This window comes from Microcebus murinus, chromosome 27, assembly GCF_040939455.1.
Source record: "Microcebus murinus isolate Inina chromosome 27, M.murinus_Inina_mat1.0, whole genome shotgun sequence".
Taxonomy (NCBI): domain Eukaryota; kingdom Metazoa; phylum Chordata; class Mammalia; order Primates; family Cheirogaleidae; genus Microcebus; species Microcebus murinus.
This window is the reverse complement of record NC_134130.1, coordinates 7,306,270-7,334,180: the sequence shown is the minus strand read 5'-3', so window position 1 is coordinate 7,334,180 and position 27,911 is coordinate 7,306,270. Positions and strand designations below refer to the sequence as shown.

Sequence of the window (27,911 nt, the reverse complement as noted above, 5' to 3'; positions counted from 1 at the left end):
TTTTTTTCTATTTTCAGTTGCCTGGCTAGTTTTCTATTTTTAGTAGAGACAGGGTCTTGCTCTTGCCAAGGCTGGTCTCAAACTCCAGAGCTCAAGTGATCCTCCCACCTCAGCCTATATTGACTATTTCGAGTTAAAAATATTGGAGAAATTTAGTTTCAGAAAGGGTGAGATGACTTGTCATTTCTTGAAAGCAGCAACTGGGCTCACTCCTATAATCCTAGCACTCTGGGAGGCTGAGGCGGGTGGATCCTTTGAGCTCAGGAGTTCAAGACCAGCCTGAGCAAGAGCGAGACTCTGTCTCTACTAAAAAATTAGCCAGGCATGGTAGTTCCAGCTACTCAGGAGGCTGAGGCAGAAGGACTGCTTGAGCTCAGGAGTAGTTTGAGGTTGCTGTGAGCTAGGCTGACGCCACGCCACTCTAGCCCAGGCAACAGAGTGAGACTCTGTCTCAAAAAAAAAAAAGAAGATTCCTCTGGGAGGGATACCCTGTCTGTACCAGGGTGAGAAAACGGCCTTTGTCACCAGTAACATGGAGGTTATTGGATCTGAACCAACTATAACCACATCTCCCACTGGTTTTACACCTCCCCATGTAGCTCCTAAGGACCCCCTAGAAAACGTACTGCCTGCGGCCAGATTTTCTTTGTCCTGTCATTTCTTCTCCACTTTTTCATTCTTTGTTTAAAAAGCACAAAAACATCTTGCTTTGGCTACTTCTTTAGGTATCACTCTCCTGTGAAATCCCCATGTACGTGTAAAAGTACTGAAATTTGTATGCTTTCCTCATTAATTTGTTTGGTGTCAGTTTGGTTTCTAGATCTAGCTGAAAAGCCCATTCATTAAGAGCTACAAGGCAGGTTAGAGGTGATCTCTGGCTCCCTTACAGTTTAAAATATCTACACACTCTGGGAGGCCAAGGCAGGAGGATCGTCTAAGGTCGGGAGTTTGAGACCAGCCTGAGCAAGAGCAAGACCTCATCTCTACAAAAAGAAGGGAAAAAAAAAAATGAGCCAGGCGTGGTGGCACACCTGTAAGTCCCAGCTACTCGGGAGGCTGAGGCAGGAGGATCGCTTGAGCCCAGGAGTTTGAGGTTGCTGTAAGCTAGGCTGACTCCATGGTACTCTAGTCTGGGCAAGAGATGGAGACTCCATCTCAAAAAAAAAAAAAAAAAAAAGGGTCAGGCCTGCTTAGTACTTGGATGGGAGATAAAATGTCTACAAATTCTGTCAGCCAGTCTTCCCTTCAAAATTTAGAGCCAGGGCTGGGCCCAGTGGCTCAAGCCTGTACTTCTAGCACTCTGGGAGGCCGAGGTGAGAGGATTGCTCAAGGGTCAGGAGTTCAAAGCCAGCCTGAGCAAGAGCAAGACCCCGTCTCTACTAAAAATAGAAAGAAATTAATTGTACAACTAAAAATATACAGAAAAAATTAGCCAGGCATGGTGGCGCATGCCTGTAGTCCCAGCTACTTGGGAGGCTGAGGCAGGAGGATCGCTTTAGCCCAGGAGTTTCAGTTTGCTATGAGCTGATGCCACGGCACTCTAGCCCAGGCAACAGAGTGAGACTGTCTTTAAAAAAAACAAAAACAAACAGAAAAAACTTAGAGTCAAATTCTCCTCCCTTTGAGTGTGGGCTGGGTGTAGGGCTTATTTCTAACAAGCTGGACGTGGAGTAAGTGACAGCACAAGACTTCTGAGGTTAGCTCATAAAAGCACATGGCCTTCTCCTGGCTCTCCTTTGGATCACTTGCTCTGGGGAAACCGGTGGCCATGTTGTGAGGTGCTCAAGAGGCTCTGTGTCAGGGTTCCAAGGGAAGGAACTGAGGTTTTCACCCACCAGCCACATGAGGGCACCAGCTAGAGGGTGGCTCAGCCCCCCCCCCCAAGCTTCAACTGCAACCTCAAGAAAGACCCTGAACCAGAATCACCCAGATAAACCACTTTCAAACTCCTGACCCACAGAAACTGTGAGATAATGAATGTTTGTTGTTTTAAGCCACTAAGTTGTGGGGTAACTTATTCTGGCAGCAACAAACACACTGTGCAGGCCGGGCGCGGTGGCTCACGCCTGTAATCCTAGCACTCTGGGAGGCCGAAGTGGGCGGATTGCTCGAGGTCAGGAGTTCGAAAGCAGCCTGAGCAAGAGTGAGACCTCGTCTCTACTATAAATAGAAAGAAATTAATTGGCCAACTAATATATATAGAAAAAATTTGCCGGGCATGGTGGCACATGTCTGTACATGCCTAGCTACTCGGGAGGCTGAGGCAGGAGGATCGCTTGAGCCCAGGAGTTTGAGGTTGCTGTGAGCTCGGCTGATGCCACGGCACTCACTCTAGCCTGGACAACAAAGCCAGACTCTGTCTCAAAACAAACAAACAAACAAAAAAAACCTCACGGCACAGCAGTTATCCGTTAAATGTTTTAAACAGTCAAACAATTTCTGCTGGCCACTGGACAACTAACTCGTTTAGATTTGCAACATTTAGGAGCTGAAGGGACCCCTGGGTCACCTAAGCCACTGAAGCTGCAGCCAAAGTAACTGTGTCACCAGCATGATCAATACCCAGGTGGGGGGCAAGTTTCACAGTGAGGTTTAATGCTACACAGACATTAAAACATCCGAGCTGTTTTCAGAACATGAGACGTCTTATGTAGCGCTGCGGACTTCCTCGGGGTCCGTCTGGAGGGCATGGCTGTTCCTGATGCAGCAGGCACTACGATGGCAGGAGCTGGCACCTCCAGACCACTGGACGCCTGCAGGGGAGAGGGGACAGGCAGGGTTAAGTGGAGACGTCCCTTCCACCATAAGTTGGCTGTGCCAGTGTCCTGGGGATGCCAGTTCACCAGACACTGAAATGGCACAGGCTCTGGGCTCCGAGTGGTGACGAGGACAGACCCTGGAGCCAGACTCTGTGGCCCATGTCCACATTGAGCTGTGTGGCCTTGGGCCTCAGGCTCCCATCTGCAACATGGGGGTGTGAAAGTCATGTCCACGTGGGACTATCAGGCAGGCAATTAGCTCTGACACAGGCCAAGTGGCCGGCATGACACCCGCACCATAGAGAAACAGGCAGGTGAGTCCAAGGTCTTGAGTGATGCCCTCGGCAAGCTCCTCGGGACAACAGTGGCATGAAACAGCCTTAATCTTCCTCATCTGCTGAATGGGCATCCATCCCACCAGGACTGGGGTGCAGACTGAGGTGGCCAGCACTGCTCAGGTTCCAAGACTGCTGGGAGCCACCTAGCAGCTGAACGATCCCAGTGAGTTCCCAAGACCTGCCACCCCTAGCTCTGGAAGCTCCGGGCACCGGCTCTTGCATCATCCGGCAGCCACACGGCAGGCAGGACTTTCACATGCTTGCTGGGACTTACCAGAGGGGTCCACAGACGGTCGCTTTGATTAATCATCCTTCTTAAACTTGCCATTGATGTAAGGCACCCAGTCCAGAATCAGCCGCCAGTCGGTCATCCATACCAGCCCCACGGCACCCACGGTGCCCCACATGCCTGCCGTGGGCATCCTGCCAGAGGGAGTGGGCAGTCAGGCCCCGCTTGGGGCTCACCCTCTGGGGGCCTCTCCTCCCCCACAGCTGGTGTCCTCCCCAGCCCCAAGCTACCCTGCCTAGTGCTGTGGGCTCTTCAGGACTCAGGGAGGCGCCATGATCAGAGTCCCTGTTTTTTGGTTTTCTTTTGAGACAGAATCTCACTCTGTTGCCCAGGCTAGAGTGCCATGGCATCAGCCTAGCTCACAGCAACCTCAAACTCCTGGGCTCAAGCGATCCTCATGCCTCAGTCTCCCAAGTAGCTGGGACTACAGGCATGTGCCACTATGCCCAGCTAATTTTTTATATATATATTTTTAGTTGTCTAGCTAATTTCTTTCTATTTTTTAGTACAGACAGTGTCTTGCTCTTGCTCAGGCTGGTCTCGAACTCCTGAGCTCAAAGGATCCGCTTGCCTTAGCCTCCCAGAGTGCTAGAATTACAGGCATGAGCCACAGAGCGCCACCCAGAGTCCCTGTTTTAAACAATAGAGGGGGTGAGTCACTCCCTGAGGACACAATGGCAGACAGTGGAGATGGGAACCCAGGGTCCGAGTTCATACCCTTGCCCACCACAGCACACACTGGGAAAGTCCAGGATGGCCCAGCAATCCCACCCCCTGGCATTCACACCCCCATAGAGTGTGAACCAATGCACCTGCTTCTGGTGTGCAGAACGCAGCAGAAGTGATGGGTGTCACTTCTGAGATTAGGTTATAAAATGACTGTATTTCCATCCTGGGTGCCCTGTTGTGCCCTCTCACTTGCTTTGTGAGAAGCCAGCTGTCACTGCCACACTGTGACCTGTGCTACAGAGGGGCCCATTTGGCAGAGAACGGAGAACAGCCCCCAGCCAACAACCACCAGGGAACCAAATCGCACCAACAACCATGTCAATGAGCTTGGAAACTGACCTGCCCCAGCCAAACCTGACCTCCACCAGGCACTGATCATCCGAAGCACCTAGTCTCCCCTTTCTCAGCCCAAGACACCAGGGCCCAGAGAAGCTATAACCTGTGGGGTACCCGGTGAGCAGGGACCCTCAGATCCCTGAGTCTGAGACACAACCCCACAGTGCCCCGGGGAAGGGGACTGAAACCTGCTTCCTGGTCTACCAAAGCCATGGTCTGGTAGGATAGACAGGGCTGCACCCGCGTCCCCTACTTTATTAATTCAGGCCAGCCACACCCTACAGATCTCACTGTCTACTTTGTCTTGCAACTACAGTGTCAGCCCACAGGATTCTGTTTATTGCTGCGTGTCGAGCACACAGTGGGTGCTCGATAAATGCTTGCTGACTGAATGAAATCAGGGATGGGGGCGGGTCACTGCACTTACCAGGCACAGATGGGAGTGGACCCACTGCACCTGGGAGAGGCAGCACTGACTGCCCCCAGCCGCTATGTTCTCGTCCCAGTTCGGAGTCACCCACGCTGTAAAATGCCACCATCGCACTCCACCTGAAGGTCCTCGTCACCTCCAGAGCCCCCACCCCCAGTCCCCACTTCTGCCTCTCTGTCCGGGATGGAGCAGCGTGTTCCAGCGCGGGGACACGTCGCCAGGCACAAGCCCTTGTTTCTTAGCATGCCACGTGGGGACACCGGACAGCGCCTGCCCCCGGAGACCTCCCCAACCCTGTCCCGCCGCCCGCGAGCAGGTGCAGCCACAGGTTTCACGCTCCTTGGCAAAAATCACTTAAAAATAACAATAAAAGCAAAGCCAGAGGCTTAGAGGTTTAGTTTCAGGCCCAAACACCTGAGCCGAGGGCGCCGGGCACAGGTGGGCGTCCGCAGGCAGCAGAGCTGCGCACCTTCCGGGCGACTCGGTCCAGGTGGGCACCGCTGGGATCCCCGGGTAGAGACGGGGAAACTGAGGCTCCGGGCGACTCAACCACGGCGCCGGGGATGCTGGGCTTTGGCCTCGAAACTGCCGCGTCCCGCGCGCCCCGGGACACACCGCCAACCACTCTGGGTCTGTTTCTTCCTCTGTCACCGGTCGCAACAGAGGACCCCAACCCAGCCCTAGGCAGCAGCCGGCGGGAGCGGCGGGGGCGACGTCCTCACCAGTTCTTCGCCAGCTCCCGGTAGCGCGGGCCCAGGAACCTGGTCAGCATCGCGGCGCCGTCCGCACCCTCAGGGTGACCCAGTCAGGTCTGCTCGGCCGCATTGCGCAGGCGCGAGCGCATGGCGCACGCGCACAGGGAGCCCCGCCCCGGCATGCCTGGAGCCGCCGCGGCCTCTGCGCGCGCACACTCGGAAACTCATTACAGTCGCTTCCGGGGAGGGCAGTCTTGGAGTGGGCGGGACCGGCCGGTCACATGATCTGTGGACCACGGAGCATCGTCTCTGTGTCAAGCGGTAGGAGTGGGCCCCTGGCGGCAGGGCTGTCTGTAACTCAGTCCAGCCAAAATACTCGGCTGGTGACTGTTTACCCCTAGTATGTGCCAGGACTTTATTTATAAGGAAGGAAGCTGCGATCCGACAGGGAAGGTATTTGCCCAGAGGCGCACAAAAGGGAAGGGCTGGGACTTAAACCTCTTTGGGAGGCGTCCTGGGTTCTCACCACCGCGCTGCTGGAATGTCATTACAAATCTCTCTCCAACTTTGTTGTTTCTGGTGTCTATCACTGAGCATGATGTCTTCAGGGTCCCTCCACATCGTAACCTATGTCAGAGCCTCGTCCCTTTTCATGGCTGATATTCCAGTGTGTGGACGGAGCACGTTTGTTTACCCATCCATCTGTTGATGGACACTTGGGTTGTTGCCAAAATATATTTTCACTATTGAAACAAAACAGAATGGGGTGTCAAAGGCAGCTTCCTCGACCCTCCGTGCAGGGCTAGGCCTCTTCCCCGGTCCCCACCTTGTTATTTCCTGATTACTGCAGAGCAAACCCCAACATGAGTTTCATTGCTAAGTAGTCACTGTGCCCGGCCAAAAGAGTGTTTTTTTATAAAAGGAAAACAGCTACAATTCCATTACCGAACCTAAGCAGTTCTAAAAATAATTGTTTGAAATCAAGTACTCAATGCTTGTATTCTCCAGTGTCCAAAGTCATAATTTGTCTTTATGCTTTGACACCAAACCAGGGAAAGCCCAGAATCCGCTTTCTGGGCTTGATAACATCTCAAAATATCTCTTGATATCATCTCAAGAGATTGATAACATCTCTTGAATCTCTTTCCACTGACTTCCCCACTTTTTAATTTTCCTTGCAATTTATTCACAGAAGAAACGGATGGAGTTCCCTCAGCTGGCTCTTGCTGGTGGCCTTGTGGCCCTAGGGACACTTGGTGATGTTGGGGGCCATCTGTGTTGTCATGACTGGGTTGGGAGTGCTCCTGGCATGGAGTGGGTGGAGGCCAGAAGTGCTACATTCCCTTCTCCCTGGGGAGCTGTGCCCATGATTCGCAGGGATCTGATTGTTGGGGGTCATTTCAAATGTCCCACTCAGGAGCCTATAGTTGCCACCACAGGAACAGACAGTGACACAAGCAGACTTGGGCAGCAGGGCTGGAGACAGGGAGGCCAGTGAGAAGCCAGTTCAACCTGCCCAGGGCAGATGTGGGGAGTTCTCGAGCCCTGGGGGTGGGAGGACGAAGGGTCCAGATCATCCCCACACTCAGGACTGTCCCACAAAGTGCAGCACCCCAGGGAGGGGCTTTTCCCCAGGAGTCAATCCTGCTTCCAGATCCCCTGGGGCCCTTGTTCCAAGTGCAGGTTCCTGGCCTCCCCCGCAGAGCTGTGCACCCAGAAGTTCCCGAGTTGGAAAATGCTGCAAACAGTACAGGTGCATGCACCTCCGGCCCCCTTGTGGGCTGCACCCCATGACCGGGTGTCAAACCTCAGATTTCTCCCCCCATTGACACATAAGCACCCAACACCTGAAGGACTCCGGGGACAGCTGAGTATTGTTATAAAATGTCACATTTATTGCTACACTGCTGTTATATACAGGTCTCCAAATCGACTTCAGAGAGGATCGTTTAAAAATCCCAAATAATCCAGCCAGTTGTGTTGACATGTATAAAATTATTTTTCTTAAAAAAAAAAAACAAAAAAAAAAACACAAAACTTTGTTTTGAAAACCAGTTATCTTGAGGCACTCAGAGAACAATTTCCCCCAGCAACTGCGGTTCTTCCCGCTGCCCACCTGCTACGTTTTCTTCCTTTTTATGCTGGGTTAATCTTATTACATATATATAACTTAAATTATGTATATAATACACAGTTCCAGAGTCTACGGGGCCTTGGGGGGACATGGTGGCTTCTCAGCCGCTGCCCGTCTGGATGTATGGGCAGGACCAGAACCAAGAGGGAAACAGAGGCAGGTTCTCCAGGAGACAAAACCCACAAAGACCTGGTTGGGAGAAATGGCCACAGAAGGTGAATCAGCTCCCAGTCTGGACAGCTCTGCCCTGTGCCTGCCCACCCTCGGCAGACCCCATAGGACACCAGAGGTCAGGTGGCAGCCCCCAGGCCGTGGGATTGGCCCACCTAGAGCTAGCCTTGGGCTCTCCTTGAAGCTCCCGTGGGGCCACAGGTGGGGAAGGGAAGTCAGGCAGCCCTGGCTCTCCTGGGAGCAGATGTCTGAGCTACTGGCGGGCAAACACAGCCAGCCTGGGGTCCATAAGGCCTCTATGTGGGGGAAAGGAAGATGAAGGCACCCGGCAGATCTGATCCCACACCTGGGTGACACAGCGATGATGACCCTGGTGGGCCTGGGACAAGTTTGTTCTTCTCAGGACGTGAGACCACAAAAGGAGGTTTGGAAAGAGGCCTGGGTGCTGGGGACACAGAACAGATGGCCCCAGGGTGGCCCAGCTCTTGGTTTTGCAGCTAGGACAGATGGGAGGCCTGGGGGGCCTTTATGGGGCCCCAGGACCCTGGTCCCCTCCCTGTTCCAGCCATTCCCAGCCCAGGCCCTGCATGGAAGGGTGGCAGGCATGGCCCCAGACCCAGGAGTCCTCCCTGGGGTGGGGTGTGTCCTGCGCTGGCCCCCAAGATACAGCCCCCCTGCTTGAGTCCAGAGAAAAAGCTTGGGTCCCTGGGTGGAAGGAATGAAAGGTAAAGGTCCGGGGAGGCCCCCAGCATGTGAGGGATCATTGGTCCCAACAAAATACCCCATTTTGGAGAGGAGTGCAGGGAGTCCCGGGGAAGGCAGCTGGTGGGGAGGGGGAAAGTGCCTGGGGGAGCAGCTTCACCTGGGAGGAACGTCCCCTCCTTGCAGAAGTCCCTTCCCCACAAGGCGAGGAACAGCAGAGGCCTGTCCCCTCCCTGAGTAGGGCAGAGGACAGTCGGGGCAGCCCCATCCATGGCACTCACAGCAACACCAAGAAAACCCCCAACACTCAAGTAACAGAACACGTGACAACACGCCTGCCCATCCCTGCGCCGTCTGTGTGCAGTGGCCTCCGGAGCGGAGAGGTGCGGGGACCTCAGGTTTACATTGGGTCTTTTTAATGCAACTTTTAATAATCTGGTTGATCATGAAATGCAAAACTCATTTCTAGAAACAGCAGCAGAAATAGCAAGAGACACGAGACTTTTATACAAAAAAATTTGTTGCTTACAAAACATATGCCAAAAAAGCTTTAAAAAAAAAAACAAAAGATAGACCAAGACCATCCTTACTAGTTCTCTTCTACATTAAGGAAGAAAAAAAAATCTCATAACTAATGTTCTTTTTATTTTCCTTAAAAAAAAAATAGGCTTAGGCACGATTTGCTGGCGGCTTCAGAAGAACAAGCCGCGTTTGCACAGCGTCTCCCTCGAGTGATATGTTTCGGCTCTCGTTTTAGAGTTAAGGCATTTTCTTTCTTCTCTGACAAAGTGTATATTTTGTTGCTTGCTTTCGGTTTTGTTCCCTGCCCCCACCCCAAAATGCTGTTTTCGGCCCAGGCGACGGGACCCAGACACAGTTTGGGGGTCAGGGGGCACGTCAGGGCATCACAGCGGCCAAGACGAGGGGCAGGGGGTGGAGGCCAGTGGCGGTGGGCCGAGGAGCCAGGCAGCTCCCCGACCTGGTATCACCTGCGCAGCCCCCGTCACTTGGAACCTCGGTGGGTCAGTCGTTGGCTCAACGCTGGCGACGGGTGTGTGTCAGGCACGGCCCGTCCAGCCCACTGAGCGGCCGAACACCCGGCACCTGGTGTTGACTGTTCCGGGTCAGACCTGAGCCCAGGACGCAGGCCCAGGCCGGGTCACTTGTCCCACGACGGCGTACCTTTCACATGTGCCCGGCGGGGTTGTGGGCCTCGCTCAGGCCAGGGTGGGCAGCGGAAAGCACCATCTGGGGGTCTCCGACCACACCGGACACCTTCTCCTCTTCTCGCCGCTTCAGGCAGGCAGCTTTGGGGTTCAGGTTACGCTCTGGGAGGGAGGGGAGAGCACCGTGGGGGAGGGTCCCCAGAGAAACACGAGCGGTGGCAGTGTGGGGGGAGGCTGGGGACAAGGGCCCTTCACTCATGGCCCCTCCGTTTCTCACGTCATCTCCTTCCCAGAGAAGGCCCTGGAGTGTGTGGGGTGTTGCAGTGAGACCTAAGTGTCCAAGGGTGTCTGGGGGACGTCACAGAGTCTGAATCCAGCCACTAGGAGATGTGGACAGAGACCAGAAGCCCGTGCACACAGGTGTCCCAGCAGAGCGCGCGGCGGGGCGGGGGACGGCCACCTGGGGCCCTGGCCCGGAAGCCTACCTCGCACCTGCTGCTCCAGGCCCAAGATGACCTGCACGGCCTGCTGCAGGATGAGCAGTTTGGTCTGCGCTTTGTCCGACTTGAGGTGCAGCTGGCACATGCGCCCCAGCTCCCGGAAGGCCTCGTTAATATCACGCACGCGCACCCGCTCCCGTGCGTTATTGGCCATGCGCCTCTCCCGGTCCCTCAGGTCTTTCTCCTCCAGGGACAGCACCTCCTCTGTACTGCTGGGTCACAGCACGGGGCCTCAGTTAGTGACGGGCCAGGGGTGGGCGGGAGGGTGGGGACAGGCTGTAAGGAGGGGATCGGCAGGCTGTGTTTGTGCTGGTGTGGGTGGCAGCTCAAGCACACAGCTGGTGTCAGTGTGGGTGGCAGCTCGGGCACACAGCTGGTGTCAGTGTGGGTGGCAGCGCGGGCATACGGCTGGTGTGGGTGGCAGTGTGGGCACATGGCTGGTGTCGGTACGGGTGGCAGTGCATGTACTCAGCTGGTACCAGTGTGGGTGGTAGCGCGTGTACACAGCTGATGCCGGTGTGGGTGGTGGCGCGTGTACTCAGCTGGTGTCAGTGTGAGTCACAGCGCTGTGGGCACGTGTACACAGCTGGTGTCGGTGTGGGTCGAGGCGAGTGTACACAGCTGGTGCCGGTGTGGGTCGAGGCACGTGTATACAGCTGGTGCCGGTGTGGGCCGCGGTGCGTGTACACAGCTGGTGCCAGTGTAGGCCGAGGTGCGTGTACACAGCTGGTGCTGGTGTGGGTGGCGGTGCGTGTACACAGCTGGTGTTGGTGTGGGTGGCGGTGCATGTACACAGCTGGTATTGGTGGCGGTGCATGTACACAGCTGGTGTGGGTGGCAGTGCGTGTACACAGCTGGTGTCACTGTGGGTGGCGGTGCGTGTACACAGCTGGTGTTGGTGGCAGTGCGTGTACTCAGCTGGTGCCGGTGTGGGTGGCAGTGCGTGTACACAGCTGGTGTTGGTGTGGGTTGCGGTGCGTGTACACAGCTGGCGTCGGTGTGGGCCGTGGTGCGTGTACACAGCTGGTGTCGCTGTGGGTGTCGGTGCGTGTACACAGCTGGTGTCGCTGTGGGTGGCGGTGCGTGTACACAGCTGGTGTCGCTGTGGGTGTCGGTGCGTGTACACAGCTGGTGTCGCTGTGGGTGGCGGTGCGTGTACACAGCTGGTGTCAGTCTGGGCCGTGGTGCGTGTACACAGCTGGTGTCGCTGTGGGTGGCGGTGCGTGTACACAGCTGGTGTCGCTGTGGGTGGCGGTGCGTGTACACAGCTGGTGTCGCTGTGGGTGGCGGTGCGTGTACACAGCTGGTGTCGCTGTGGGTGGCGGTGTCGGTGCATTTGCTGTTCGTGTGCTCAAATCCATGAAACTGTGCTCATCGTGTGCACAGGGGACGCGTCCCCCGTCGAGTGGAGACTGCCGTGCTCGCCTGCGTGTCGAGCGGCTGCCCACGTGCACAGGCGCGCACCAGCTCTAGGGAAGGCGGTGTACACGGTCGTGCCCAGGACGGGCCGATGCCTGACTGCTCCCGGGACGTGTGCAGAGGGAGGGAAGGCCTAGGTTTCTGCATCTGGAAATCTGGGGGGGCTGGTCCCCTTGCCCTGAGCTCACGCCACGTGCCTGGGGCGGGCTGGGGAGCAAGAGAGGCCCAGCGCCCCACCCCTGTTCCTCCTTCCCGAGGAGACGACCTTCCCCACTCAGAGCGGCGCCTGCTGGGTGACAGAGCTAGGCCTGGCTGAAGCGCCGTCAGGGGTGCCAAGAAGGCCTGGCCCCCAAGCCCAGGACTGGGGAGTCCGGGACTCGGAGTCGGCACCCACAGGGCGTACCCGCTCACACCCTGCGAGACCCCCATGCTCTCGGGGGCCTCAGGAAAGCGTCTGTTCCTCACAGTGACCGCTGGTTGCCCCGGCGGGCCCCAGGCCTCCACGTGCCCCCCCACCTGCCTGGGCGGAGCACTCGTGCCCTAAGGCCTCCAGGAAGGCAGCCGCTGTGTCCTCGGTGGACGGTCCCCAGGGCGGCTGCCATGCAGCCTGCACCAGGCACAATGCTGAGACCCTTTTCCGTGCCCTGCAAATCCTGGCTCGGCCCTTGTAGCCATGGGCTCTGCACAAGTGACTCCGCCCTGGACAAGTTTTCTCCTCAGCATAAACGCTAACTGCCATCGCCCCCCGCACTCCGGGTGGCGCCAAGATAAGACAGCGGCGAGGCTTGGCCACGGCCTGTCCTGCTCCTCCACGGACGGAGCTGCCCTCACCTCACCTGCCTGCCCTGCCCCTTGGGTAGCAGCGGCGGTGGCCTCTGGAGCCCAGGACAAGCGCGCAGACCAAACTGACAGTGGGACTGGAGGCCGGCATGTTCCCTGGGTCTCTTTTCTTCCCTCAAATCCCCACTGGGGGCTTTGGGGGAGGAGGTCCCCGAGGGCGCGGCCCCGGCCAGTCCCGGCGTCGGGCAGCAAGTGCGAGGTGAGGGAGGGCCGCCAGGGAAGCAGCAGGGACGGACGGGGCGGGGGACAGGCAAGAGGCAGAGAGGAGAGAGGCGGGGACACAGGCAGGACACACACACTGCTGTGCAGACGCAAAGGCCTCAGAGCTGAGGGACAGCGGGTGGGGCAGGCCGGGGCTCGGGCTCCGGTCCAAGCAACAGCGCTGCAGGAGAGAAAGGGTTAACGGCGCAGGACGGGGAGGAGTTAAGGAAGCAGCTGCCAGCGGGAGGGGAGGAGGGAGCCAAGTCACATTTGGGGGGGCCAACCCCACCCACAGACGGGGAAACTGAGTCAGAGGGCAGGACAAGCTCATGCGGGCCCCATGTGGCACCTGCTCAAGGTGAACAGTCTCTGGGCTCGGGGCGCCGGCTCCATGCCCCGGGCTCTGGGCTTCCTGGGAAGGAAGTGCCGGGGCGCATGGGGGCTGCTGCGGTCTGGGAACATGGTTCTGAGCCAAAGGGCCCAGGTCTGCAAGGCTGGGGTGCAGAGAGAGACTGGTCCTCCACCCCAGAGGGGGACGTGGAGGCAGCCAGGCGAGGGGACGTCACTGCAGGACGAGGGCGGGTGGGGGCAGACAGCAGGGCAGGAGCAGCGGGAAAGTGGCGCACTGCGGGGACGGCTGGTGGCCCGCGCCCCCACTGACCTCGCACTTGCTGCTCCAAGTTCAGGATGACCGACACGGCCTGGTGCAGGATGAGCAGTTTGGTCTGGGGCTTCTCACTGTTGAGGTGCAGCTGGCACATGCGCCCCAGCTCCTTAAACGCCTCATTGATGTCGCGCACCCGCAGCCGCTCGCGGGCGTTATTGGCCACCCGGCGCTCCTTCTCCCGCTCGGCCTTCTGCTCTGGGGGGAGAAGGTCGTCCTCGTCCTCGTCTGGGCTATGGGGGAGGGGCCGGGAGGGGCCAGAGGGAGACAGTGAGGTGGGGGACGGGCGGGGGGCCCGCCACGGCCTCCCGGCGCGGGCGTGTGTGCGTGTGCGAGTGTGTGTGTGCGACCTGCTGGGGTGGGGGTGGGGGGTGGGCGGGGCCGAGGAGGAGCTGGCACCTGGTCCGCGTCCGGGGGGCCTTCAGCTCCTTCTTGTCCTCTTCCGAGTTGTCGGCCACCGACGTGTTCTCCTCATCCTCCTTCTCCTCCCGCTTGATCTCACTGGCGCCGCCTGCTGCGCCAGCGCGCCCGAGCCCTGCAACAGGCCTGGGTCAGGGGCTTTGGCCGGCCTCCGAGGCCACCTGACAAATCCCTCTTTGACCCTCTCACGAAGGGCACAAGCTCTCCTGGGGCAACCAGTTCTTCATTTGCCAAAAACAAAACAAAACAAAAAACCCAAACACAGCCAGAAAGGGATCCCTACCTCACGCCATACACAGCACCAATTCCAGACAGATTAAGGACTGGAAGGTGAAAGGCAAAATGTTACAACCTTTAGAATGAAGGACCCAGAATTCTGTTGCAACTCTGTGGCAGGCAGCCTTTTCTTTGTCTATTTTTGTTTTTTGTTTTCGTGAGACAGGGTCCCACCGTCACCCAGGCTGGAGTGCATTGATGTCATCAGAGCTCACTGCAGCTGTGAACTCCTGGCCTCAGCCTCCCCAAAGTGCTGGGATTACTGGCATGAGCCACTGTGCCCAGCCAGAACTTTTTCTTAAAGTATTAAATGAGCTGTTTTCTTTCGGGGGGCAGAAAATTGGTTAAATCATTTATTTAAAAATATGGACAGCTTCACAAATTTCCATGCCACCCTTCCCCAGGTGCTCTGCCAATCTCCGTATCATTCTTATTTCAGTCTGCATGCCCCTGAAGCAAAGGCTAAAGGAGCTGTTTTCTAAAGAAGAAACAAACCAATACATTCGACGATATAAAATTTGAGAATTTCTGACAACCAAAAGATAACACCAAGCAAGACTGGGCTTGGTGGCTCATGACCGTAATCCCAGCACTTTGGGAGGCTGAGGTGGGAAGATTGCTTGAGCCCAGGTGTTCGAGACCAGCCTGGGCAATGTAGTCAGACCCCATCTCTATAAAAAACACAACAAAACGCTAATGTCATGGTCTCTCCCCCGGCACTGTGGACACTGGGGCCAGATGGTTCTCTAGGGAAGGGCGTCCCTGCCTCCACCCACCCCATGCCAAGAACACCCCCAGTGTCAACCACGTATGTCCCCAGACATGGCCAATGTCCTTGTGGGGGCAGAACTGCCTAGGATGAGACACTGCACTGGGGCTGATAAAATCTAGAAAGTCAGGGAATCCAACAGCACCGTGGCTTTGGCAAGCACGCACACATGCACACACACGCACAAAACCTCAGGAAAGGGCTAATTTGAAAAATCAGGCTGGGTTTTGGGGGTGGAGGGCCCTGGGGCTAGGATGGGGCCCACAATAACCCAACTTTCTCTTCCACAAGTCATGGGTGTGCTGGGTGGTTAGCAAGCCCCAGGACTGTCCCACCCGTCCCCTTCCTTACTGGGCATCCCAGCACTGTCCTCACCCCCTCCCCGCCCACGTCCTGTCCGCATGCAGACCCTGTGGGCTCCACCTTCACAACACCCAGAACCCACCCACTCTTCACCCCCCAAGTGGCCCCCGTCGGGCAGGTCCTTATCTGTCCTGGACCTTGGATCCCACCTGTGCCCCACACAGCACATCCTCTCCACAGCAGCCACCAGAGGGCGCCTGTGAGCACCCAAGTCAGGGACCATCCCTCCTCTGCCCACAGCCCGCCATGGCTCCCACCTCCCCCAGGGCCAAAGCCCAAGTCCTCTCCCAGGCCCACCAGGCCCTGTGTGCCTGCCCTGTCCCCTCCTCACCCTCTTTTCCCTCTCTCCCCCGCCTCACTCTCGTCTGGCCACACAGGCCTCCTCGCTATTCTTCCAACACGCCAGGCCCACCCTGTCCCAGGGCCTTTGCACAAGCTGTTCCCCTGCCTGGACACCCTTCCCCCAGGTTCCTGCCTCCTCCCGCCTCCTCCTAGGCTCTGCTCACAGGCCACCTTCTTGCCTCTGGACCACCTATTTAAAGTGAGCAAAAGCTCCTAACGCCCCTGCCCGGTGTCCTACACTTGTCCTGTGTGCTGAGCTCACTGCCTCCAAGGGAGGCCTGTGCTCTGCTTCACTCCCTTGTTCCTCAGCACAAGGATGGCACCAGACACATGGCGGATGCTCCACGTGTGCCTGTTGGATAATCTCAACTTGAGAACCAACGGGCAGTGGCCTGGAAGCCACCACCATCACCCACTCAGAGGCCAAGGCCAGACGTGCTGGTCCCTCCCAGAGGAGCTAACCAGGCACCATGTTCCAGGAGCGCCCCTCCACGGTGACGGCACCTGTCCCCATGTCCTACCCCCAGATTCTTCACCAACAAGGTGGGTGGGATGCCCCCACTCTGTGCCCTGCTCTGCTGGGACCAGTGTCCCAGGCCTTGCCCTCGTGGGGCCCCTGAAAGGCTGAAGGACGGGGTGACATCCTGTGACTGGGAATCCCAGTCGGACTCCCACTGTGCCTCAGTTTCTCCAGCTGGAACCAGGGGTCAGAGTCCTGTGCCGAGGGCTTACCGCTGTAGGAGTCGGGTGGCCGAGAGAGGTCGGGGAGGGCCCCGGGCTGGCTGGGCAGTGCCGCGTGGTTGTGCAGGAGGCTGGCGCTGCCCGCGAGGCTGTCCTCCGAGTGGCCGCCTCCAACCTGCGGGTGTCGGGAGGGGGCTCGTCAGGCCTGGGCTAGGGCCCCCGCCTACCTCCGCCCCGACCTGCCTCGCCCGGTGCTTACCAGACCGGCGTGCCGCCCGCCGATCGGCATGGGGCCGGCGAAGCCAGAGGCCAGCGCGCCGTGGCCGGGCATCAGTCCGTGCATGTCTCCAGCTGTGCCCACAGCGTGGCTGCGGAGCACATGGATCGCTTCGTCCAGGTGGTCCTCCATCTTGTTCTGCTGCGGGAGACGGCGGTGAGGGCCGTCGGGACGCCCACACAGCCCCACACGCGTCCCCTCTGTGTGCGGGCAGCAGGCGGTCCCACCTCCCCTTCCCGGGAAACCCGTCGGCCTGGCTCTGGGGGCTCCCGAGAAGTAACTGAAAGGGTTCTCCCCAGGGGGCATGCGTCCTAGCGCACACTCCACGGGTCTCGAGACCCCCAGGCCGCACGCGGGAGAGCAGGGTTGCTCACCAGGCCGTGGAGACCCCCGTCGTAGCTGGGGGATAAGGCACCAGGGGCTCCTGCGCGGGGCCACTGCGACGTCCCTGGAAGACATAGAAGGTGCGTGAGTGAGGGTGCACGAGGCGGGGCGGGCGCAGCCTGACCCACCAGGTCCCTGAAAAGGAACAGTGAACAGCTGTGCTGCCCAGGACGGCCACATGGGGGCGCCCTATACCGGCAACGCCGCACTCAGCCTGCCAGGCAGGTCCCCACCTCTGAGCCTCAGTTTCCCCACCTGCAAAACCCACCCCTGCACAAGGGGAAGATAGCTCAGGGGTGCACAGCAGGTGCTCCAGGAGGTGGCTCTGCCCACCTGCCCTGGGGACCAAAAGGGCAAAGAAACTCAGCTCCCCCCGCCCGGCACGTCCATGCAGGGACAGGGTCGGCCCCCCTCGCCAGAGCCAGGGACGGGGCACACAGTTGGCATCTAATAAATATCTGTCAGGGAGCAAATGACAACACGCACAGTGGCTGGAGTCCAGGCAGCCCTGGCCCTGCTACTCTGGCCTCTCCCTACTGGCTCCGGACTGCCCAGGATCTGCCTGGTATGTGAGCGTCCCCATGTTCACACACCAGGAACTGTGGGCCCTGCCTCCTGGCCTCTGCCCGAGCTGCGACCCAGCCCAGACACCACCACCCAGCCCCTTACACTGCCTGGCCACGCACTGTGGCTTTGGAGGAGTGACGTGGAGGCTACCTCCTCCAGGGAGCCTTCCTGAATTGCTCACGGGAGCACACACCCAAGGGGGGTCTTGTCCAGCTGCCTGGCTCTGTGACATGAAATGCCACAGGTCCACTAGGGCTCCCCGTTCCCTCCCCCACCGCCTGCCAGCCCCAGCACCCCTCACAGACCTGCCAGACCCTGTGGGGAGCCCACGGGGGAAGAGGGGCTGGAGGAGAAATTATTGCTTGAGTGATCCGGGGAGTAGATCTGCAACGGGGCGAGAGACGGGCAGTCAGGGGCTGGCCTCATGGCCCTTGGCCCAGCCCCCCACCCATGCCCCGAGCCTCACCGAGGCGAGCGCCTTCCCAAGGGCGTCCCCGGAGCTGCCGGCTGTGGTCCCTCGTGAGACTGTGGGAGGAGAGAGGTGAGGCCCAAGCTGAGGGCTGCCGCCCTCTGACAACATGGCCTAGCTTAGATACACTGGCCGACGGGGAGCTCCCTCCTGCGCCCAGCCACTCTGCAGACGTCCCACTCCAAGGGCTCCCTGCCCCTGATGCCTTGACCCCACTCCACTGGGGCTGAGGCGCTGGGGACAGGCAGGCCACGGGACCCTGGCTGTACAAGGCCCTTCTCTGAGCCTCGGTTTCCCCACATAATGTGGGAAAACCGACTGCTTAGAGAGCTGTTTCCAAACCTCCCATGCCCAGTGGGCAGGGTGGGCCCAGGGGAGGGTGGGTGATGTTAGTGACAGGCAGGGGCCGTACCCATCAGGCTGTCAGCCCCGCTGACGGGCGGCGTGTGGCTGGAGACGCTGCCGTACGCGACTCCGGGGGCTGAGGAGAAGGTGGACACGGCTGGGAGCCCCCCGTTCACCTCCGCCCCGTGCAGCTGGTAGCCCTGGGGGGCGGGGAAAGCAGCATTGGTCAGAGAGTGCTGTCCCCGGGCCACCACCCTGCCCCGCCCTGCCCCCATGGTCCTACCATGCGCTCGTGCTGATGCAGGCCACCAAACGTGCCACCACTGCTGCCACCGCTGCCCACAGAGCTGCCGCCACCTGCCGGGAGAGGCAGGGGGGACGAGCCCCCGCCCAGCATGGGCCCGAAGCCCGCCTGGCCCGTGGGGCTCCAGAGCTCAGCGGAGGGGTGCAGGCTGCCGTCTGCGGAGAGGGGGATGGTGAGGCAGGGCCGGGGGGCCCCAGGCCCTGCCCAGCTGTAGGGAGAGCCCCCATGCACCTGCCATGTAGAAGGGGCTGGGGTAGGCGCTGCCAGGGGTCTTGGCAGACGGGTAGGCGGCGGCGTCCCTGCCATAGTCATCACCTGAGCTGGGCGGGTACACCTGCAGGCACGGAGGCGTGGTGAGGAGAGAAGGGCCTCGAAGGGATCCCAGCCTCGGCCCCCCAGCTTAGTCCACCCAGCACCCCACTTCCTGTCCTGCTTCATACCTCCCCTCTAAACCACCCTCACTCTGGGTAAACCCAGGCCCAGCGCTCGAGGTGGTTCTGCAGGTGCCCTGTCTCTCTTGCCACCTCCTGCCACCCTCCCACCTGCTAATATTCTGGCCTTTTGCCTGAGGCCTTGAGACTGGACTCTGTCCAGAGTATCTCCTCCCTCCTTAATCCAGCAAACTCCCGCTGACCCATCAAAGCTGTTGCTGCGGTGCCACCAGCCCTTCCTTCTCCTTGTGCCCCACATGAGATCCCTAGCGAGGGAACTTCGCTTGGCTCCAGCCCAGGTCACAAGAGACCCTGGGGCGGCAGGGCCAGTGCCCTGCAATGACGTGTGTCTGTGGCTGGCCCCAGAGGCGACTCTGATGGGCTGGCTCTGCCTGGAACTGGGAGGCTGGGCTCAGCAGGAAAGCGCTGGGATCAATTGGTAATGTCTGTCCCCAGCACTGGGAGGGAGAGCGGGCCTGGTGGGCCGGGGACTCTCAGCTCCGATGCTGTGGGAACCTGGGGTGTCAGGGCTGAAGAGGAGCCCTGGGGAAGCAGGGAGAACAGCAGTACCGTCACGTGTGGAGCCTTAAAACTGCTCAAGCCCAACTGCGCCTCCAGGCCGGAACCAAACCCAGGCCTGCTGTGAGCCTGACAGGCTGGAGCGAGAGCCCAGCCTGGGCGTGGGAGCCAGGCAGAGAGCGGTGGCAGCCGAGCCGGGAACCAGCAAACTGCCTGTGCTCCCAGCGTGGTTGCATCTCGGAGTGCAGCGCTGTGAACTGCCGACGGGCCACCACCATCTGCTGGGCCTGGCACCCTGCCAACTACCAGGCAGCAGGCGGGGACACAGGCAGGACACAGGGCAGTGGGGCAGGGGCCCCTCTTAGACTGGCCCTGGCCCCCGGGAGCTCCATCCTCGCCCCAACCAGGAAGGCCTCAGCCATAGAGCCCAGCTTTCTCTCAGAGCAAGAAAGGTGCAGGCCAGACCTGAGGAAGGACTTCCCCACCTGCCCTGCAGAGCTGGGGCCTTGAGGCAGATTCCGGCTCAGAACCCAGGAGAAGCCGGTGACCCCTGGGGTGGGCCTAAGCCTCAGGATCATGAGAGGCACTCGACCATGGGGTCCCCTACTCCCATCCCACAACTCACCGAGGACGGAAGACCCGGCGGGACCTTCCGGACCTTCTTGGGCTGCGTGTCTGCTGGGAGCAAGAAGAATGAGCGACACCACCCAGTGCCCCCGCACCAACTGGCGTGGTGCTGCCTTCCCCCACCCTGAGGACACCTGTCACTGCCCCCGGCCCCCGCCCCACGCTCTTGAGAAGAGACCCTCGAACTTCCCATTTGATAAAACTGTTAAAAACATCAGATCTACACAGGCTGAAAAGTGCAAAAAAGTCATTTTCCCCCAGCACGGAGGCGTCTGAGAAACAAGCTGCTCACGGTATGTGCGCCAAGTCCCCCGGCCGTCCCCTCCCCCCAGGACCCCCACCTGCCAGTCGTCCTCTCTAATCCCAGATGCGTGTTTGCAAATTTCCCGACTTGATAAAACCGGTAGCCCCAAAACCCACCCCACAGGCGCTGCTGGGATGGGTTGCGGACATGCGTGGATCAGGGAGAGGTCTGAGTGGTGGATGTGCACGTCCCCAGCAAGGCCAAACGAGGCTGCGCCCTCGTCCTGCCTTGCAGAGGCTCTCAGCAGCTCAGAGCCACCACTCTCCACACTTGTGTGCATGTTGCCAGGGACGTTGCTGTTTAAAAAACGACCCAGCACGGTGCTGACACTGCCTTGCGCCCCGCGGGCAAGGAGGCCACGGGACCTGCGGCAGAGAAGCCTCAAGGGCCACATTGCGCTGGACATCCGGGGTGAGGTGTGGGGTCTGCCCCGTCTGTTCCCTTGGCTAAGGATGCCCCACTTTCCTCCCACAGCCTCCCCCACCCAGACACCACTCACCCAGGCTGCCATCCGCGGCTCTCCGCCGGGGGTTGCCGGGGTAGGAGTAGAACTGGGAGCTGCCCTTGAGGCCCGACGGGGACAGCGGCCCGGGGCTGCCAAGAGCCAGCTCACCTGGCAGGAAGCCGGCCTGCGTGGGGGCGGGGGAAGGCAGGGGTCAGGAGGTGTCCAGCGCCCAGGCCAATCCCAGCTGGAAGGCCAGAGCCCCTCAGACCATCCGCAGGGAGCCCTGACCCTCGGGGTGCAGTGGGAACGGGGTGTCCCCTCTGCCCGCTTGCCACCTTTCTTTCCCAACACCTGCCATCCCCTAAGACTGTGGGCCTCGAGCCGCCCACTTACTTTCATAAACAAAAGTCGGAGAAAGAAAAACTATTTTTTTTTTTTTTGAGACAGAGTCTCACTTTGTTGCCCAGGCTAGAGTGAGTGCCATCAGCCTAGCTCACAGCAACCTCAATCTCCTGGGCTCAAGCGATCCTCCTGCCTCAGTTTCCCCAGTAGCTGCGACTACAGGCATGCGCCACCATGCCCGGCTACTTTTTTCTATGTATATTATTAGTTGGCCAATTAATTTCTTTCTATTTATAGCAGAAACAGGGTCTCGCTCTTGGCTCAGCTGGTTTCGAACTCCTGACCTCGAGCAATCTGCCCACCTCAGCCTCCCAGAGTGCCAGGATTACAGGCATGAGCCACCGCGCCCAGCCAAGAAAAACTATTGATGCTAAATGTGCACAATCGTGTGTCTTAGTGTCAAGAGAATCTGGTCCTTTGGACCTGGTGGGTGCGTTTTTGCTTTGTTACAGCTGAAGGGTTAATTCTGTCCCTGTTGGTCTCACACGGGCTCTACTCCCAGGGATCGCCCCCCCACCAGGTCCCACATGCTGGCTGGAGTGTCTGAGCTGCGTGGTCTGTGCCCTGCCGCATTCCCAGCATGGACGACCGGCATGGGCGCCCATCTGCTCTGAAGACCTGCATGTCCTGACCTTCTCATTTGTGCCACAGGCACGCTGGCTGTTCCCTGGCCCAGGAGGGAGTGAGTTCTACCCTCAGCACAGGGCCTGGTACCCAGTTGGTGCTCAATAGCTGCAGTTGCTGCTATTGTGTCTCCAGCACAGACGGGACAGTGCCTGCGGCCGCCCAGAACGGAAGCCCATGCTGGGGACACTGTGGCCGGGTGCTGCCCCCACACCTCGGGACTCTCAACAGGGGCCAGAGAGGGTGAGAATTTCACCTGGGCTGCCACATTGCCTCAGTTTCCTTGTCTGCCACTTCATTTGCATGTGGGCCCCCCAAGCCTAGACCCTGGGTGGGGCAGCTGTGGGGCCAGGGGCCATGGCCTCCCCGGGTCCCGCCTGCCTCTCTCCCTCCCATCCACACCCGGCCAGCCTGGCCTGGCCCAGGGCCTGACCTATTTTAGCTGCTACCAGGGAGTGGACAGAACTTGGCCGGGCCGGGAAAGCTCCCGAGGATCAGAGGAGGAAATCATGCCATATTTAAAATTAAAACACACAAAAAAATAACACGTGGGGGCAGGCCGGGGAGCTGAGCCGGCCACATCCCACCAGCTGGATCACCCCAGCAAGTTGCTGACCACCCACGCCTGCCACCCCCCCCCAAGTAGGTCCCACATCTGTACATGGCCACGGCGTCACATCCCTCACCTGACTCAAGCTGCCAACACCCGTGTCTCTCCCGAAGGGGGCGTACGCGCTCCGCTCACTGCCCTTGCCTGCAGGGGAGGAAGGAAGGTCACTCGGGGCTGACCCCAAGGAGCAGCCTGAGGGGCTGTTGGGGTCAACCCAGCACCTGGCACAGGGCTGCATACAGGAGGTATTCAGTAAGTGCATAAGACAGAAAACAGGGCCTGTCCCTCCGTCCACTGGTAAAGGGGTCCCCAGATGGTCTTGTGTCAAAACGCAAAACACCCCGCAACCACCACGTCCCCTGCCTAGGAGCTGGGGCCACTAAGGTCAGGGTGGCCTCTGCCCTTCCCGAGCCTCAGTTTCCTCTGTTCAAGGTCGTGAGCTGACACCCAGGGCTCACATGAGGCATCCGTCGGGCCCTGTGGCCTGCGTATGTGGTGTCTGCCAGGCTCAGCACCAGGCCCCAGGGCTTCTGCCAGCAGCAGTTCAGGAAGGAGCACATGGTCCCCAAGCCAAGAACAAGTACCTCCCGGGGGACAATTCCCACTACTGTGACAAGCAGCAGTCGGGGCCCCTGGTGAGGCGAGGACACCTGGGTCCAGCCTGGCCTGAAGCAGGCTCCCATGACTGCTCAGTCCCGGAGCCATTTAAATCCCCTTTCGGCTTAAAGTGGGCGCTGAACTTGGCCGGAGGAGTCAGGATGCTCAACTAAGTTATTTTCAAACCAGGAAAAAAAATCTCCTGGTTTCTTCGATTTAAAAGTACGACTTCGACTAGACTCCCAGAGCAAATGCTCCTGGAGTCTGGTGTTTCTTCCCTCCCACGTCATCACAGCGACCTCGCGGGGGACAGGCCATGCTCACAGCCCCCCGGCCACACCCTATAGGAGTGGCCTCCGGACCCACCACACAGGTGAGAAAACGGAGGCAGAAGGATCCCCAGGTGCTTGAGCCAACCTCCCACCTGCCTGCCCTGTCCTGGGCTGAGCCCAGGCATGGGGGCCCAGGCGGACGCAGCTGGACAACTGGCCGTGGGAACCGCCCGAGTCAGCCCCGGGGCCAGCAAGAGCGAGAGGAAGAGGCCGTGAGGAAGGAACAGCTAGATGGGAACCCAGTGTCCGGCAGGTGCAGGGGCCACCCCAGGCTGCAGGGCAGGGCTAGGCCTCACCTTCTCCACCTGGGAAATGGGCACAAAACTCAGATGTGCCCTCCCCTCCCCCCTGCACGCAATTCGCTTCCTACCCAGGCCACCAATCTACTGTGCGCCAAATCGCAGCACGGGCAAAGTGACACATGACCCCCTCCCCCAGGGCCTCAGCCAGGGGCTGCCCCGTCAGAGTCCAGCACGAAGGCCGAGGTCCCCAAAGTCCTCCAGCCTCAGCTTCCCCACCAACCAACAGTGCTTCGGGCCATACAGTTCGCATAGGAGCAGAGCACCTGAACCCAGCCACACCTCAAAGGTGCCTGCGGCAGAACCCCGAGCACGCTGCGTACTGTTTTCTCACGAACACGAATACAAACGCTGCTGGCCACCCGCCTGCCACCCAGACCCCGGAGATGCACACGGAACCTGTGGGCGCTCAGGGGCAGCACAATCTCGACTTTAGCAGACAAGGCACTACGGGGAGCTGCCCTGGGCCCTCTCCAGGGGGTGAGCCCCTGAGACACCAGCCCTTCCGAGGCGCCAGCCTCCTGCAGGAGGGGAACACGAACGTGGGGGGGGAGGGCTGCAGAGGTCACCTGGGGGGAGGGCGGGCTCAGGGGACAACCGTTCAGGCCAGCCCAGCCCAGCCACAGGCTCTGGACAGGCCATTTCTCTCAGAACCTTGGCTTGCTGTGCAGGACAGGCTGGAGCAGTGACAAGGACGGACACTGATGGCACTGTGCACATGGCAGGGCCTGGAGAGCTTCACACGTCCTCACTACCTCCTACGGGGACGGTCCTGGGGGGAAACTGAGACTTGAGAGGGGAGTCATGGTGGAGCAGGACTCAATCCCAGGCCCGTCTGAGTCCTGACTTTCTCGGTTACCATGACGAGGGCCATGAAAGGGCGCAGGTGGGCCCTGACCCCTGGAGTCTCCAGGGCTCCCAAGTCCACCTCCCCACAGGCACCCGGAGCCCCACAGCAACCCCAAGCAACTAGTGGGTCCGGAACCACCTTCCTGCCCCAAATTGCAGGAAGAGAAACTGAGTCACAGAATGCCATGCCGGGGAGCCAAGGCTGCATCCACCTGCACCCAGGGGATGGGCAGAGGCTTCGGCTGCCAGTGTGCCTTCTGGGCGAACATTCGGGAGGTGCCACTGCCCCGAGTGCACTGACCGTGCCTGGCAGAGGGACGGGGGCGGCACCACGCCGGCACTCACCTCCAAGCCCGGGTCCCAGGAATGTGGACGAAGAGAGGCTGCCGTGGGACTCACTGAAGTGGGCGCCTTCGCTGTAGGTCTAGAAGAGACGGGGGATGAGTGGTGCTGGGGGCTCCGGGACAACCCCTTTATGACGGTTGCTTCCAGGGGCTGGGCACCTGATTTTCCTCCTCCTCTCGGCCTCAGTTTCCCTATGTGTCCCCACCCCAGGAAAAGGACACCCAGGGACTGGGGCCCTGCAGGGCCTCCTCACCCGGCTGGGGTCGAAGGAGGAACTGTTCTGGTCACTGGTGCCCCAGGAGCCGGGGCTGGGCCGGTCCTCGAGACCTGTAGGGCAGGAAGGAGAGAGTTAGTGTCACCCTCGCCCTGCCTGGCTCTGACGCCAGCTTTGGGCCCCACTGCCTAGGGGGAAGCCTCACCAGATGCAGGGGGCTCTGGGAGCCCTTTCCCACCCTGCTTCACCCCATCCAGCCCACACGACACCACAGTCAGTAGCAAATGCCCCAGACGCCTTGGGATTCAGGGTGCCTGTAAGCTCAAATAACCCTTCCATCAGCTGTCTCTGCTGGCAAACTCCCATCCACCTGCCAAAGCCCCAGCCATCATGCCCATTCTGGGCAGAGCACTCACACTCACACTGAGCCTCCTCCTCCCAGACTCAGGTCCCCGCCTCCGACCCAGCACCTATGTGAGGCTGAGGGGGCTGAGGTGTCTCCACCTCAGGTGCAGGCTCTTCTGACCCTGCGAGCTCTGGGGAAGCTGGAGTCTCCCTCTTCCTACTGCTGCCAACGCAGGAGACAGGGCCATCCCTTTGCTGCAAGAGCAGCAGCAGCCGCCAGGGACCATCCGCCAAGCACAAGGCTGGTGGCCCGGCGAGGGAGAAGCAAATCCCTATCGCACAGAAGCAGGGCTGGCCTGGGCGGCGGGCAGGCCATGGCAGGGCAGGAGTTAACCAGCGTGGGGACCAGGACCTTGGTCGCGAGGGCGGGGCAGGGTGCGGCCCTTATCTCCTGGAACAGTCTCGCTCAGGGCACCCACCCAGGACTCCGGAATCTTCTGCTCTGGGAAGAGCCTGCTTGTACCCTTCCCGGGGCTGGGACTATGTCCCCCTTCATGGGGGCCACGAGCCACTCCCTGTGCCTCTGTTTCCCTCCTCCATAGATGGGGCTACAGACAGATCAGACTTTGCTGGACTGACGTATCCATGCCCAAGTCTTGAGACCGAGCGCCAGGCCTGGGAGCCCCTGCCTGACGCCTGTGCTGGCGCCAGCTCGGGCTGCCACCACAGCCAGGCTGGACACACCGGGTGGCCACGCATCACAGCCTGGCTCCCTCGCCCCGCCCCTGCTCATCCGCACCAGAAACTTCTTCCAAATTGCATCCTTCTATTTTGGTGCTTTTGTGTTAATCATTTCCCCCAGAGAATTGGTGTTTAATTGCTGTCTAATCTGCATAATTATGCATATTAATCTCTCAGTCTGATGAATATTCATACCACTCATTTAGATTTTGTTTCCTAATCAAAAATTTCCAGCGGGATTACAGGGTAGGGTGGGGGGTTGGGATGCTGCCTTGGCAGATGGGGGGCCGGGCAGGGGGCTCTCATAAGTCTCCAGGAAGCCGCTCGGCATTTGTCGCTGGGTTGGGGTGTCTGCACCCCAAGATCCTGGACGCTCACTTGGGCCCTGGGAGAGGGGGCTGGGTACATGAGCTTGGGCACAGTGCCAGTACCCACGGGGCCTCAGTTTCTCTCAACAGGTACCTGCCTACTGTCCGCTCCCCGCTGGCCACAGCCCCTACCTTAGGCAAGGGCGTCCCTGCGCTGGGGAACCCCACCCCAACGGGCACCTGCAATGCACCTGCAGTGCCAGGGCCCTGGAGTGAGCCAGGGGAGGCCCCGTGCCAGCCAAGGTGCCCAGCAAGGACGCACACCCGGCCCCACAGCCCTTGGCTCCCACAAGCCCCCGACAAAGGCAACAGCCCCCCTCTGCCCCTTCGGGAAACCCCCCTCACCCGGCCCTCGGCCTCCCCACTTCCAGCAATGACAAAAATAGGGACGGCTCCCCCCACGTTAATGCAGTTATTAAAATCCCCCACTGATTAATTATGCATTTTAATAACCCAGTCATGAATATTCATAATACATTCCTTGCTCGTGTTCTAATTAAAACGTACTAATATAATAAGACGTAGCTGTCGGAGTGTAATTTTTTTTTATGATTTTTCTTTTTCTTTTTTTTTACATGTTAGAGGTGAAGTCCTCAGAAGCAGTGCCTGGGAAGGACGCTGCCCACTCTGGGACCGAGCGGCCCAAAAGTGGGCGTGCAGAGGGTGCTGGGCAGGGGGCACAGCCACCCCTTGGGGCTTTAGCTCCAACTCCAGACGACCGAGTGGCACAGCCGCACACCTGCCCAGGTTGCCTCGAGGATGACAATGAGTGCTGTGCTCAACAAACCCTCACAATCCCCGGCTTTCTGGTTCGCCTGTGACTGTGGCCCATTTGCGAATGAGGGAGCAGGTTCCACAGGTGCTAAGTACTGGGCAGGACCCGGTGGCCCATGGACGAGTCCGTCCCCCTGTTTGTTTCTGTAAATAAAGTTTTATTGGCACACGGCTATGCCCGTCTGTTCCCATACTGTCCATGGCAGCCTTGGCAGAACCAAGCAGTGGTGAGAGTGACCCTCTGGGTGGCAGTCAAGATAGTCACAACACGGCCCTTTTCAGCGAGGGTGGGCTGACTGCTAGGCAGGAAGACTGGCGTAGAAACTGCCAGAGCCTGAGCCCCAGAGTTCAGAAGCCATGATGGGCACCAGAACCCTGGAGGAAGAACCCTGGTGCTTGCCACCCTGCCCCAAGCCCTTGGGCACAACAGCAGGGGTGTGGCTTCTGATCCCCCTGGAGCCGTCATCATGCAGCCCCAGCTCTGTGATGCGCCCCCCCACTGGGGACTCAGGCTA

The 27,911-nt window shown here is 59.4% G+C and overlaps 2 protein-coding genes across 10 annotated transcripts in view; both read right to left on the bottom strand.

Moving 5' to 3' along the window:
• Window positions 1-2,567: 2,567 nt before the first annotated feature.
• On the bottom strand, window positions 2,568-5,747 carry UQCR11 (ubiquinol-cytochrome c reductase, complex III subunit XI). The gene is made up of 3 exons (XM_012745763.3): window positions 5,604-5,747; window positions 3,372-3,520; window positions 2,568-2,753 (listed from the first exon to the last, which is right to left on the bottom strand). The coding sequence occupies exons 1-2, from the start codon at window positions 5,651-5,653 to the stop codon at window positions 3,400-3,402; spliced, it is 171 nt and encodes a 56-aa protein (XP_012601217.1). The 5' UTR covers window positions 5,654-5,747; the 3' UTR covers window positions 2,568-2,753; window positions 3,372-3,399.
• Window positions 5,748-8,995: 3,248 nt separating this feature from the next.
• Window positions 8,996-27,911, bottom strand: part of TCF3 (transcription factor 3) — a 32,618-nt gene continuing 13,702 nt past the window's right edge. The window contains exons 4-19 of one of the 9 annotated variants that reach the window (XM_075998222.1): window positions 25,208-25,281; window positions 24,955-25,033; window positions 22,609-22,676; window positions 20,951-21,080; window positions 20,146-20,198; window positions 18,802-18,904; window positions 18,550-18,725; window positions 18,334-18,466; window positions 17,919-17,977; window positions 17,758-17,836; window positions 16,876-16,949; window positions 16,484-16,642; window positions 16,276-16,399; window positions 13,773-13,908; window positions 10,235-10,461; window positions 8,996-9,911 (exon numbers count right to left, since the gene is read on the bottom strand). In XM_075998222.1, the coding sequence (XP_075854337.1) occupies window positions 9,769-9,911; window positions 10,235-10,461; window positions 13,773-13,908; window positions 16,276-16,399; window positions 16,484-16,642; window positions 16,876-16,949; window positions 17,758-17,836; window positions 17,919-17,977; window positions 18,334-18,466; window positions 18,550-18,725; window positions 18,802-18,904; window positions 20,146-20,198; window positions 20,951-21,080; window positions 22,609-22,676; window positions 24,955-25,033; window positions 25,208-25,281 (1,817 nt within the window). In that variant the 3' untranslated portion in view covers window positions 8,996-9,768. Of the gene's footprint in view, window positions 9,912-10,234; window positions 10,462-13,370; window positions 13,607-13,772; window positions 13,909-16,275; window positions 16,400-16,483; window positions 16,643-16,875; window positions 16,950-17,757; window positions 17,837-17,918; window positions 17,978-18,333; window positions 18,467-18,549; window positions 18,726-18,801; window positions 18,905-20,145; window positions 20,199-20,950; window positions 21,081-22,608; window positions 22,677-24,954; window positions 25,034-25,207; window positions 25,282-27,911 lie in introns of all 9 variants that reach the window. The other 8 variants (XM_075998226.1, XM_075998224.1, XM_075998223.1 and 5 more) reach the window with 8 other exon arrangements.

Coding starts and splice junctions, on each gene's coding strand:
- UQCR11 (XM_012745763.3), bottom strand. CDS start 5,653: ATGCTGACCAGGTTCCTGGGCCCGCGCTACCGGGAGCTGGCGAAGAAC. Junction 3,521..5,603: donor CGGGAGCTGGCGAAGAACTG/GTGAGGACGTCG, acceptor TCCCTCTGGCAG/GATGCCCACGGCAGGCATGT.